This window comes from Schistocerca nitens, chromosome 5, assembly GCF_023898315.1.
Source record: "Schistocerca nitens isolate TAMUIC-IGC-003100 chromosome 5, iqSchNite1.1, whole genome shotgun sequence".
Classification (NCBI taxonomy): domain Eukaryota; kingdom Metazoa; phylum Arthropoda; class Insecta; order Orthoptera; family Acrididae; genus Schistocerca; species Schistocerca nitens.
In genome coordinates, this window is record NC_064618.1 from 247,232,383 (window position 1) to 247,245,697 (window position 13,315).

At 38.4% G+C, this 13,315-nt stretch overlaps 1 protein-coding gene across 1 annotated transcript in view; it reads left to right on the top strand.

The window, feature by feature from the left end:
* LOC126259815 (uncharacterized) overlaps positions 1-13,315 on the top strand; it is a 163,455-nt gene that overhangs the window by 38,354 nt on the left and 111,786 nt on the right. Inside the window, exon 2 of the mRNA XM_049956853.1 lies at positions 1,426-1,569. Within this exon, the coding sequence (XP_049812810.1) occupies positions 1,426-1,569 (144 nt within the window). The remainder of the gene's footprint in view (positions 1-1,425; positions 1,570-13,315) is intronic.

The window sequence follows — 13,315 nt, forward strand, 5'->3', positions numbered from 1 at the left end:
CGTCAAATAACCAAAAATTTAACAACAGTAGTTCTCCAGTTGTTTACAAACTGTTTTGCTGTGTTACCTACTTTTCTCCAATCCTAAAGATGATTTACCTTCATTTGCTGTATTATTCTGTGTTTAGTGTTTGGACTCCCGGTGATGAAATGCACATGATGATGCTCTCTTAGAATAAGAAATGTAAGATGTCACTAAATTAATAATTTTATTTGTATAAATGATACGTCCTCTAGTATTAAAGGTAACTCTGAAATATTTCGGATTGCTGACACTAGCTTCATAGTAAAGGATGTTGTGTGCAACACTTGCCCGGTTTCAAATAGTGCAGTTCATGACCTAAGTTCATGGCTTGTAGAAAAAACCTAACGCTAAATCACAGTAAGACTCAATTTTTACAGTTTCTAATACTCAATTTGACAAAACCCGACGTTTTAATTTCACAGAATGGGTATATGATTAGTGAAACTGAACAGTTCAAATTTCTAGAGGCTCAGATAGATAGTAAATTGTCATGGAAAGCCCACTTTCAGGATCTTGTTCAAAGACTTAATACTACCATTTATACAATTCGAATGATATCTAAAGTGAGTGAGTGTTTGATGCGAAAATTAGTCTACTTTGCTTAATTTCATTCGCTTATTTCATATGGTATTATGTTTTGGGGTAACTCTTCCCATTCTAAAAGGATATTTTTGGTTTAGAAACGGGTGGTGCTGACAATAAGTGGAGTAAGTTCACGAATCTCTTGTTGACCCCTGTTCACAAGTTTGGGTTTTTTGACATTGACCTCTCACTATATATATTCCTGTCATTTCTTGTTAACAATATTAGCTTATTCCCAAGAATAAGCAGCTTTCACTCAGTTAATACTCAGCAGAAATCAAACCTACATTTGGATTGGACTCCCTTAACTCTTGTGCAGAAAAGTGTGCAGCATAGTGCTGCATCCGTTTCCAGTAAGCTACCGCTCGAATTCAAAAATGTTAGCAGTAATCCATACGCTTTCAAATCGAAACTGAAGAGCTTCCTCATGGGACACTCCTATTCTGTCGAGGAGTTCCTTGAAAAATTATGCTGATTCTTATTGTATTGTTGATTGTGTGTAATTAAACTTATGGCTTGACTTTTTTCGGGTTCATAAACATTTTATTTTTATCTGTTATTACTTTTGTGTTGTAATTTCATGTACTGACATGTCCCATGACCTTGGAGATTTGCTCCTCAATTTGGTCCTACTGAACTTGATCTATAAATAAATAAAGAAAAAATTGGGCCTAATGTGTTACTTGCTTCTCCAGAAGCCAAATCTTTTTTGAATATGTCTGTATGTTATTATTATTACTATTATTATTTTGAATAGCCTTCCTAAATTATAAAAGTGTGTTCCGAATTTAAAGTCGGGTTTTCTTTTTCTTCTTCTAGTCAGATCGTAAGATGGTTCGCTACGGAGAATATTCACCCCTGAACCCAACTTGCAGAACATCTAGCAAGCTACTTCTGGGGATTGGGGAGTATGATGAAAGGAAGCGCTTATTAGAAGAAAAAAAGAAGCAGGAACATAAACAGGTTAAAAATTAATATTTTGTAATGGATCTACAAAATGTTTCCTAGTTCAGCACTTCATTGTTGCATATGCTGTCATATTTATCATTTGAATGGACCTTTTAAACAATTTTATAAAATTACACAGCTGTGTTTTCTTCTTTGGTAACATCTGATGTTTATCAATTAAGAGATCCTATTAGTCTATTTTTGGTAACTTTTGTTGTTGCTGGAGTAAGTCATAGGCAAGGTTTTGAAATCCTTCCATTCATTGCCGTGCAGTGCTTGCCATTTGAGCATAATCAGTGTGTTAAAAGTCAAACTGGAATTGATCAAGGAGATTTTTCATGTGTGTTTTAGTGATATTTAATCATGTACTACCAAGACCTACAGCTTACTAATTGAATATTTATTTACTGTTAATGTTTTCCAATTTTTTGAAGTATTTGATGCAACCATTGCTTAAAGCTTTAATCATGAGACATCTGTTTGTATCCTGAAGCAACAAGTCAGACCTCATGTATAATTTTCAGAATCTGTATGTCACTAAGGAAATTTAAAATAAGAATATGGAATTCATTTTTGTGCATAATTTGCTTCTATTTATGTCTCTCTTGCTGTAAGCCTCAAGCTTCCAACCAATTTGTCAGTGAGCTGTTGTGTACCTATTTCATGACAGTTTCAGTGCTATAGTAAACTTTGATAAGAAATGTTAGAGTTTATCATCTTCATTAAAAAAGCAAACAGACTATAGCATCTCATTTCAATTTTCTGTCTATGGTATGTGAAAACATGACAGCTCAGGTAGTGGAATCGATGCGCGAGGCTGTCACATATTTGGGGCATGTCGGTAGTGTCACTACCAAAGCTATGATTACCTAAAAATCTACCAACACACAGTGCTAAAACTTGTAAGGAAACTCCTGTGGCTGGGCTAGGTTAAAAACAATAAAATTGTATGTTACACATAAGACATCTCGCAGTGAATAAGGATGTTAATGGTTACCTGTAGTGTGTTATTGTGAGCGAGTAAAAGTATGTCGTGGATGGTATTTGTGTGGCCTTGCACTTGCACATTCGTAGTATAAGGAAGAAAACAATTCAAGATAAGGGGGGAGGAGGGGGGGGCATTGTCATACTGAATATGCTTACAGCTCTGTAACAGCCAGCCACCAGAAGGGTAGTATTGCTAACATGGGGTAGCAGTGCCGACAAGAGGTCAATTCATTTCTCAGGCAAATCAGTAGAATTTGTGATATATTGAAGGAATTCAAAAATTTTACACTTAAGCAAGATGTCCACTTGGGCTTGCGGAGCCTGTACTTAGATAGAGCTCACAAAGTTTATAAAGAGTATATTGTTAACTGTTCTTTGAGGAAGAATGATTGCTTAGTAGAATCAGTTTATGGGTTAATAAGCATAAAGAGCAGATTGAAAATTGTCATGCATGTAGGAAAATTGGAGTAAGGAGAAATGGAGTTACACTGAGGAAACAGTCGTGATCAGCTATCCAAGCTCATTATAGTCCTTGACAATCCTTCAGTTTGCTCACTATACTGGATAGCTCACTCTGTGAAAAATTGGAGATGAGTGTCAGTCCCAGTGCACTCACTGAGACAGTTTCAACCTCACACAAAAATTGCAGAATATGTCTCCAAACCATCGGCAAAGCTTCAAATTTTCATAATAAAATGGCCAACTAGGATTCAAGTGTAAAAGTTACGTGAAATCTTTAAAATAGTTAAGGACAGACAGTAAACCAACATAAATCAAACCATACATAACGTAAAATTACAATTGAATGTGAAGTAATCCATTATCTAGATCATTAATAAGACTATCTAACAGTACTACGAAGAAATATGTCAGGCAGACAAGCTAGGAAGGGTTAGTATAGTTTCTGTCCTCTGGAATCATCACAAAAGATTGGCTTATGGTAAAACAGTAGGTTGTTACCTAATTTTCACACTAAGTTTGCTAAATAACATTAAAGATGCAGCCACTTGTAGGAAAAATGTTTACAATACTGGAAACCTCTGCCAGGTCGTGGTGGGAACAGAATGAACATTAGTTCACACAGCTGTGCCGAGAGGCATCTGAATGATGGTTAATGCAGCAAAAGTGTAATCATAATTACAAATGGAATATACCAGAAAAATGGTGCACATTTGCTTATATATCACACTAGTTACACGACTTGACTTCAGCTAACATAAAGGCAGGACTGTCATGACCTTATGTACTAATACACAGGCTACGCATAAACAGCAAAATAACAGAGAATAATAAACAAATATCATAGCAAATGCAGTACAAAATAACATCAAAATAATAAAAGAAATGCAGCTTAGGCACAAAATAAAAACTTGCAGTGCTAAGTGACTTTAGCAGTATATTCTTCATTGTGTTATTGTAATTCACCTTTAATATATTTTGCCTTAATCTGACACAATTATTCTTTTCCCCTTCTTTCAAGTGATTGGGTCACTGTCGAGTTGATATGAGATCCCATCATGTGTGTTGCTTTCTCAATTTCTAAATACATGTAATTTGATCACTAATTAAAAATAGAACTGAGATGGCCTTGCAGTATAGCCCAGTGACGTGATCATTAGAAATGTTCAATTTCACTGAAGATCTCTCCATTCATTGGCGGTCATTTGTGATCGACTTTACTGCAGTGACAGTAATTTCATATGTAATGTCACCCTATGAACAGGGTGCAAAATCAAATGTGACATTTTAAATTCTTTTGTGTGTACTGTCTTTGTATCCTCCGTCGTTGACTCCCTAGTATTCACAATATAAGCTGAAGAGCCAAAGAAACTGGTACCCCTACCTAATATCGTGTAGGGCCCCTGTGAGCACACAGAAGTGCCACAACACAATGTAGTATGGAATTGACTAATGTCTGAAGTAATGCTGGAGGAAACTAGCACCGTGAATCCTGCAGGGCTGTCCATAAATCTATAATACTATGATGGGGTTGGAGATCTCTGAACAGCACATTGCAAGGCATTCCAGATATGCTCAATAATATTCATGTCTGGGGAGTTGGGTGGCCAGTGAAAGTATTTAAACTCAGAAGAGTGTTCCTGGAGGCACTCCGTAGCAATTCTGGACATGTGGGCTGTTGCATTGTCCCACTGGAATTTCCCAAGTCTGTTGGAATGCACAATGGACATGAATAGATGCAGGTGATCAGACAGAATGCTTACACATGTGTCATCTGTCAGCCTTATCTAGATGTATCAGGGGTCCCATATCACTCCAACTGCACACGCCCCACACCTAACAGAGCCTTCACCAGCTTGAACAGTCCCCTGCTGACATGCACGGTCCATGGATTCATTATTTTGTCTCCATACCCGTACATGTCTGTCTGCTCAATACAGTTAGAAATGAGACTCATCCAACCAGGTGACATGTTTCCAGTCATCAACAGTCCATTGTTGGTGTTGACGGGCCCAGGTGAGGCGTAAAGCTTTGTTTCGTGCAGTCATAAAGGGTACACGAGTGGGCCTTCGACCCCAAAAGCGCATATGAGTATGTTTCGTTGAATTGTCTGCACATTGACACTTGTTGATGGCTCAGCATTTAAATCTGCAGCAATTTGTGGAAGGGTTGCACTTCTGCCATATTGAATGATTCTCTTCATTCATAATTGGTATCAGTCTGCAGCTTGTAGTGTAGTGGCTAGCGTTGCTGTCTCTGGATTGCGGGGTCCCGAGTTTGATTCCCGTACCAGGTTGGGGATTTTCTCTGCCTGGGGACTGGGTGTTTGTGTTATCATCATCATCATCATCATCATCATCATTGGTCCCGTTCTTGCAGGATCTTTTTCCAGCCGCAGTGATTTTGGAGATTTGGTGTTTTACCGGATTCCTGATTCTCAAGGTACACTCATGAAATGGTCGTCGTGTGGAAAAATCCCCACTTCATCACTACCTCAGACTTGCTGTGTCCCATCGCTTGCACACTGACTATAACACCACATTCAAACTTGCTTAAATCTTGACAACCTGCCATTGTAGCAGCAGTAACCGATCTCGCAACTGCGCTGGACACTTGTCATCTTATATAGGCATTGCCAACTGCAGTGCTGTATTTTGCCTGTTTACATTTATCTGTATTTGAATATGCATGCCTATACTATTTTCTTTGGTGCTTCAGTGTGCTTTTAGTAGTGATTACCATACACAAAAGGCAGATATGTATAGATGCCCCTTGGGTACTTAATGTGTTCCTACAAAAGTGTGAAGGTGTGGTCCTAACGGTGGCGAATGTGGATGAGGTGCATCCACAACTCGTTTCTTGCACAGGGATACACGGGGTAAGGCCAATGGCCGTGCTGCAGTGGTAACACCAGTTTCCTTCTGATCGCCAAAGTTAAGTGGTGTTGGGATTGCCAGGACTTGGGTTGGTGACCATCTGGGTCTGCTGAGCACTGATGGCAACTAGTGTGTGGAATGTTTCCTCAGTCTATATTTCACTATCGGGGTGTTAGGATTAAGCTGTTCAAACAGTCCCTTAGTCGATATGTAACTTCTGTATCTCGCTAGGTTGCTTGCTTCTCTCACTTTTTCTTGTGCTTGCCGTACAATACCAGTTGCTGCAAGGGTTCTGCTGTTCAGTGCCCTTGAACTTTGGCACAGCTTCTCTCCCATGGACTTCGATTCGTTGCGTCAGAGGTACTGAAAGAGACTTTTCTGTTCCAGTAGAATGACACACTCAGAGATGTTGAAGTCAGTGTATTTCCTGCAATGCACAACTCTTTAACATCTCGTAATGAATTGACTACACATGCATGACATTTGAGCTAGATGTTTTCATGCGTCCGTGTCACACACAGGTGGGGTGGGGGTGGGGGGGGGGGGGGGGGAAGAAAAAGAAATTAACCGAACAGATCTTGAAGTCCCAATGTTACTAACTGGTCGCTGTGTCATCCTTAGGCATCACTGCATGAAAATATAGAGGGGAATGTGATCAGCGCACTGCTTTCCTGACCATTGTCTGTTTTTGTGATCGGTGCCACTACTACTCTGTCAAGTAGCTCATCAATTGGCCTCGCAAGGGCTGAGTGCATCCCGGTTGTCAACAGCACTCAGCAGACCTGGATGGTGACCCATACAAGTGCTAGCCAAGCCCAACACCACTTAAGTTGGGTGATGTGGGGGGAACTGGTGTTACCACTGTTTCAAGGCTGTTGGCTCTCACATAAGATACAGAACAATAATACAATAAAATCTGAACATCTGTGCTGTTTTGATTTCTTTCACATCTTGGAGATCATGTGCTCTCTATGCCTTTCGTCGCATCCACGAGGAGCAAATGACTCCACCCAGTGGGTAGAAGCAGTAGGATTGGTAAAACTCTAATCTGCATAAACCATCAAGAAACCTCCGGAAAGTGAGGTATTTCCTACTTACTGCCTACCTTAACCAACAAACATCTTTCATCAGCCAGTGGATATCAAGAAGGTGGAACTTCTCATTCTATGACTGACATGCTACACCTCGGGTGCACCCAGATCTTGAGACCAGTTGAGGTGAGGAGCTGTGTGACTGAGTAGTAGTGACTCCAGTCACGAAAATTGACAATGTCTGGAAGAGCAGTGTGCTGACCACATGCCCCTCCATATTCACATCCAGTGACACCTACCAGGTGCAGATAAAAGCAGTCAGTCATTATCATTTGGCCTTCAAAGGCCTGTTTAGATTGAGTTTAGTTTTTATACATGTGATAAATGGGTAAAATTAGACTGAAAATTCATCATATAGTCACAGGCGCTTCTATTGTTGCAGGTTATGTCTGGTGGTGTGTCTTTAGCTGACAGACATCAGCTGACTCGAGCAAACAAAGTACACCTTACAGTACCACAGGAAGACTATGCAAGGCTCCTTAAAACAAATTACTTCTGATGAGCGTGACATCACAACTGTTTACATTAGATTCATTAAAGCAGTTACGAACATGCTCGTGCACATGCACAGTTCAGTCGCATATGGGTAGTATCTTCTTCTGCTTCTGGCTATCGAAATGTTGCTGTTGGCTGTGTAAGCAGCAAACCGAGGTATCTGAACCGGGTGGCAATTTCTCGAGGGAAAAAAAACTTGCTTCACATAGCGCCTAGCATCGAGCGCACGTTGGTCTGTTGATTATTTAGATGATTTTGAAACGCATCCCAATTGGTTTTTGAACACATTCCTAGTTGACTTCTGCATGAAATAAAAGTTGATATTTGAATGCGTGCACAATGTACATGATGTCTCTGGGGGGAATCCGTCTAGAAATAAACTTTCCTGCAGACAAAAGGGGACAGGGCTATATGAACTGAGCAGAATAAAGCCGAATGGGTGAATGCAAACTGCTGTTTGTTTATTTGATTGATTGGGTATGCGAATGATCAGCATTGTTATAATTACTAGTGAAGTCCATAGATTCAGACTACCAGAGTGAATATAAATGACTGAATGAAATGTGAAACTATTTCCAAACATAAACCGTTTTGGTTAGGCATTTCATATTGGTACTTAGCAATTTATATTCTGTCGTTTTATAAAAATGACCATTATTACCAAAACAGTGTGTGTTAAAATTGCTGTAATAGTAGGAAGGCCTATTTTCTTTTATCTAGTAGGCAGTAACAAAATAGACGCAAACAGATTGAGAAACCACACCAGTCTTGGGTACTGTTTGTATTAACAGTTTTTTCAGTATTAGACAGCAATATCTCGATTTTTCATGTAGCAAAATGTTTGACGAATTTTTGATGAGGTAATAGATTCCGCAGAAAGGAAAGCACGCCATATAAAGCTGTAGCAAGATTAGATAGAAAAAAATGCTGGGAGCTAAAGACTGAATAAATGTGTACCGTTTTGCTTGTCTCTTGTCTATACTGGCTTTATGTATCCTATATTTAATTTTATGCCACACAGAACAGCAGGCTATTGTTAACTAATAGGCAATAAAGAGTCCAAATTTTGTGAAGTGTTCTTGTTCTTCCGATTACAAATAATCCCATCCAGTATTAATTGTGAGGTGTTTTTTTTTTTTTTTTTTTTTTTTTTTGAGAGAGGGGGAGGGGGGGAAGGATGTCAAACCGGCCGACTGGGAGCAGGAGAGGCACCACAGGATGTTTTAGTTTCTGCTATCCTGAATATAGTTTGATGGCATCCATTACAAAGTATACACATTTGAGTTTCACAGTGCGAAATACAGTGACGTGCAGTAGAAGAATGCTGTGTGAAGAAGCGTGGCACTGCACTTTTGTACAGTTAAGACCAAATAACAATTCTAACATTTCGTCAAAGTTGTATGTTTTATGCATCAGACTCTTCAGAAAGATGTGTGCTACAAAATGAACATATTTTTGAAAAGTCTACATTAGTGATTTTGCTGTTTCCTCTTCGTTTACTGCTCTCACGTTAAATAAATAAAAATAAAAAAAAGTGATTTCTGTGACTGGGAGCTATCAAGTGAATTAAAATACATTCACATAATTACAGAGGGCTAAAATATGTTATTGGTTTCAGATTTTGTTTTATTTCCACCTTTCTGACAGTCAATCATTAACTGTATTGCATAACAATGAAGTTATTTTTGTCGCTTTGCTAAAGAAATTCTACTTTTATTTATCTTTTCCACTGAGGCAGCCAATTTATTTGAAACAAAGTGTTTAATTCCACACTATTGACCAGTTTCAACTGTTCGCTGCATCTCAAGTGCACATTTTCATCTTCTAGCATTTATGGCATTATGCCATAATAAAGAACCAAACATGAGGTAATACAGTACTGGTACTCCATGAAAATTTACATCCCAAAAACCACACTGAAAAGCTTAATATCAGATCGAGGCCTACTTCGTTAGGAATCTGGATATACGAATGTGCACTTTCAGGTGAATTATTCATTTCAGTATGGTTCACAAAATTCCGACGCTCTTGGAGTATCCTCTTTTTTCTTTTGTGACTTAATTTTAAATCTTTTAATGTTTTACACATAGGAATATGCGGGCTTCCTACGTCGTCGTAGCTGCACAAGAGTGGTGACGCCTCTTATCTCGTGCTCTCTGGCAACTACTGGAACAAATCTATTTCTAACAGATCGTGGGAAAATATTGCAAATTGAGGTTTGAAAAGTGTTATTTTCGAAGTAAATTTCCTTTTGCCCAAGATGAGCTATGTGCGAGAATGTACGATGAATTTCTTAAATCACAGAGTATTTGACTCTCATTTAAAAATCAACTCTTTGATGACAAGCCATTCAGAAGAATTTCGAGCCCAGAAGATCAGAGATTTATGTTGGAATCAAACATTTTGCTGGCACATTTGTGTGATATATCCTAAAGTGTAAAATGCGCAAAAAAGATCAACATTATGTGTGAAAGCTTAGCTTCTCTTGTAGCTTGTTAATCTTAGTGACTAATATTATATGCGAAAGCTTTACATTTCTTGTAGCAACACTATGTATATTAATTTAAACCATTAACTTTTCCTGTTCGTGTGTTTGTGCTACTTAACAGTGATGTTGCTATTGACTGACTATGTCAGGTGTCTAATGCTCTGAATATCTGCTGTTATCGTCCGGCGAGATCACATGACATGAGCTGTGACTGGCTTACAAAAGCGCATCGCAGTATTGATAAAATTGCTTCGGAAAGTAACATGCGGTGTTCGGTGGAATGCAAATTTATACTTTCGTAATATGAAAATATGCAGCGTACATGTTGCTGCACATCAAAGAACATTCCAAAACATTTTTTTTCCGTCTGTGTTTTGTTTTCTAAAGTGCTGGGAAATTATAAACTGGTGTATCAAACCATAACCATTCTAATGATTGTCAAATTTTACAGTTCCGACGGAAAGTATACTGTCACTTAACACGGAAAAAGTGTATTTTCACCCAGGAGAAAGTGTATTTTTAACCAGGAGATCCGGGAAAAATCCGGTAATTGTTTTTCCTTGTCCACGTATAACCCTGATAAAGACATTTACAAAATCAGATGGTTGCTTAGGGTAGGTGGAAGAAGCTGCCATGCCCAGCCCCCTGCAACAGTCAGGGATCCACTTATGCCGACTCTGTAATATGTTGGAACACGAGGACATGACTTGGTAAGTGTCACTGTATCTATGCTTTCAACACACTCCCAGGAACAATTGCTTTGATTGTTAAAAATGTAGATTTAGGAGGACAAGTAAGCCTCCGTATGGGAAAAGACTTAGGATTAGACAAACCCACTTGATTGAGGAGTATAAACGAACTGGAAAACTTTCCACAAACTGAATTGTGCAGATAGGCCTTGCAAAAGCAAGTTGAACAATTAATTCAAAGAAAAATCTAAGACTAAAGGAATTAATTGGCAGAGTATTGGAGATTAATAGCAAGCTTTCCATTTACAATGACCAGCTGCACACTCAACTAATATGATGAATATTGAATCAGAGAAACCAGTAGTTTGGTTATTAAAGGGACTGACAATGACGTGGACTGACTCTGGATGCACACGAAACTATAGATTGGAGAGTTGTTAGTGAAATGATATCTGCATTTTCAGTTGGGGTCCCAGGTGTAGAACCTCTCTGCATGTAAATCGGCCGTGCACAAAGTAAATGCCAAAACGGCTGGCTTCATTAATGACATGTCCCTCTGTCAAATGTGCCATCACATGTTGTGATAAGATATTCCTTTTCACTTGATATGTCGTATTAACAGGGTAGTGGTTGAAAATCACTGCCCAATGCTTTACCTAAATATTTGTTTGTCGTCAGTACAAAGTGAACTCTTGACAAGACAGGTTTAACGATGTTTTATTGCAGAATATTCACCCTTGTTTCTCTCATCCACTAGGAAGCACAATAGACGTGCCTAACCAAGAACGAAACACTGATTTTTACTATTGATAGCACGAATAGCTCGTCGTAACTGAGGATTATAGAGTATGAGTTGAAAGTGCAAGTGATTGTCATGTCTCATACGATAAAATCTGACAGTGATTTAATAAAACAGTTTAGGCAGCAAGGAGGGTGGCTGGCGTGAAGTAGACTTCCGGTTCCAGAAATGTAATCATTTAGGTTGATTTAGCAGTGGTAGAATATTTATCAATGGATAAGCCACAATATGGGGAATTGCAGTTATTTATTCCCATAGTCATGTACTAGGGATTTGTTCACCAAATCAGTTACGGGTAAAGCTCAGCAGTTCCCAACAAATTTCATCTTACTTAATTATGGGTTGGGTAAGAGTTTAATATCAAGAACAGCAAACTGGAATCTTGTTAGCAGTATTACGTGAAGATTTGTGCTAGTTCTGGCAGTCTGTGTGCTTCCGCGGAAGGCGGTGAATAGCAGTACTCAGTCTTATCTAGTGCTTTGCAGTTGGCCAAGGTAGGCATGAGCCACACTTCACCAATATGGCCAGTGGCCTGGCCACCTATATTGCTTTGGTGGTAGATGTCATCACAGTCGCATAGGTCTTAGTTTGCGGTAACTATTGTTTTCTATTGTTCTCTCACAATTCGGAAGTTCCCCTTGACTTCCCTCGTTAACCTTGTGCTACTATTTCACGACAGAACAATGTAAGATTCCCATACATTATTCACCAAAATGTGTAACCAGCTTCGTTGAACTAATATCAAATTGATTATATAAAACACTGCACTCTTCATTGCAGATCATGAAGACAAAGACTTACCTTTGTTGTGTATACTATCTTTTGCATAAAGAAACAATTATTGCCTAGCAAATAGGATTGCTGCCAATCAATAATAGGCCTCGCATCTTATACATGAGGAAACTTTGCTGTTGTTAAAGTTATACAGTGTAAGTTGTTCAGTGTCTGCAGAAAATTGTCACATCTTCCAATCACTATTGTTTCATGAATTATTGCTTTCAGCTAATGTGTATTAACGAGAAACTGTATGTGTTAACTGTTGTCTTTCACAAGTATTGCAAAAATTTGGCAAATATGTGATGTCACTGACCTCATCCTTCTGAATTGGTGATCTTCCTGTACTTATAAATTGTCCCTAGTACTAACTTCGGGGTACATACGTAAAGTTCTTACTTGTTGTAAACTTTGTTTTCAAATTATTGCATACACGACTTCAATTGCCTGTAGAAAAAAAGATAGCATACTCTAGCAGTATAACTTCAACAAAACAATGGTAGAATGTAAATCTTGTACTTGGTTGTATAAAGATGAATCCATTGGCAACAGACAGTTGAGACACAATTTATTATGTTAACATCATGAAGGAACACGTAATGCTTCTGTTATTTGTTGGAGCTAATATAAGACAGTGTAAAAAAATACAATAACTTTTCACACTTGTGCTTCCATTTAATTCTTTATACTGAGTTATGACTGTCCATAGTTAAGTTTTGCTAGTGGAACCTGAATGTGTATGAAAAATTGAAATAACTCTGTGTAAAATCTCTTAATGAGTGCAGTATAAATCTGGTCAGTGAACCGTGTATTTTAACTTTTTATTAGTGTAGTTGAGCTTTTAAGACTTTGCAAAGAATTGTATTTTTATTGTATCAGTAGCACAGTCACATTTCCTACTATCCGCATACTAATGCTTGTAGTAAACCAACATACAGGACAGCTTAATTTTTCAGGCCATTGTTCTGCATAAATATTCACTTTACTGTCTCACTTCAAACATCAAAATCAAGGTAAAAAGAGTCTTATGTTCTTGTCACTTGGCAAATATGTGATGTCACTGACCTCATCCTTCTGAATTGGTGATCTTCCTGCACTTATAA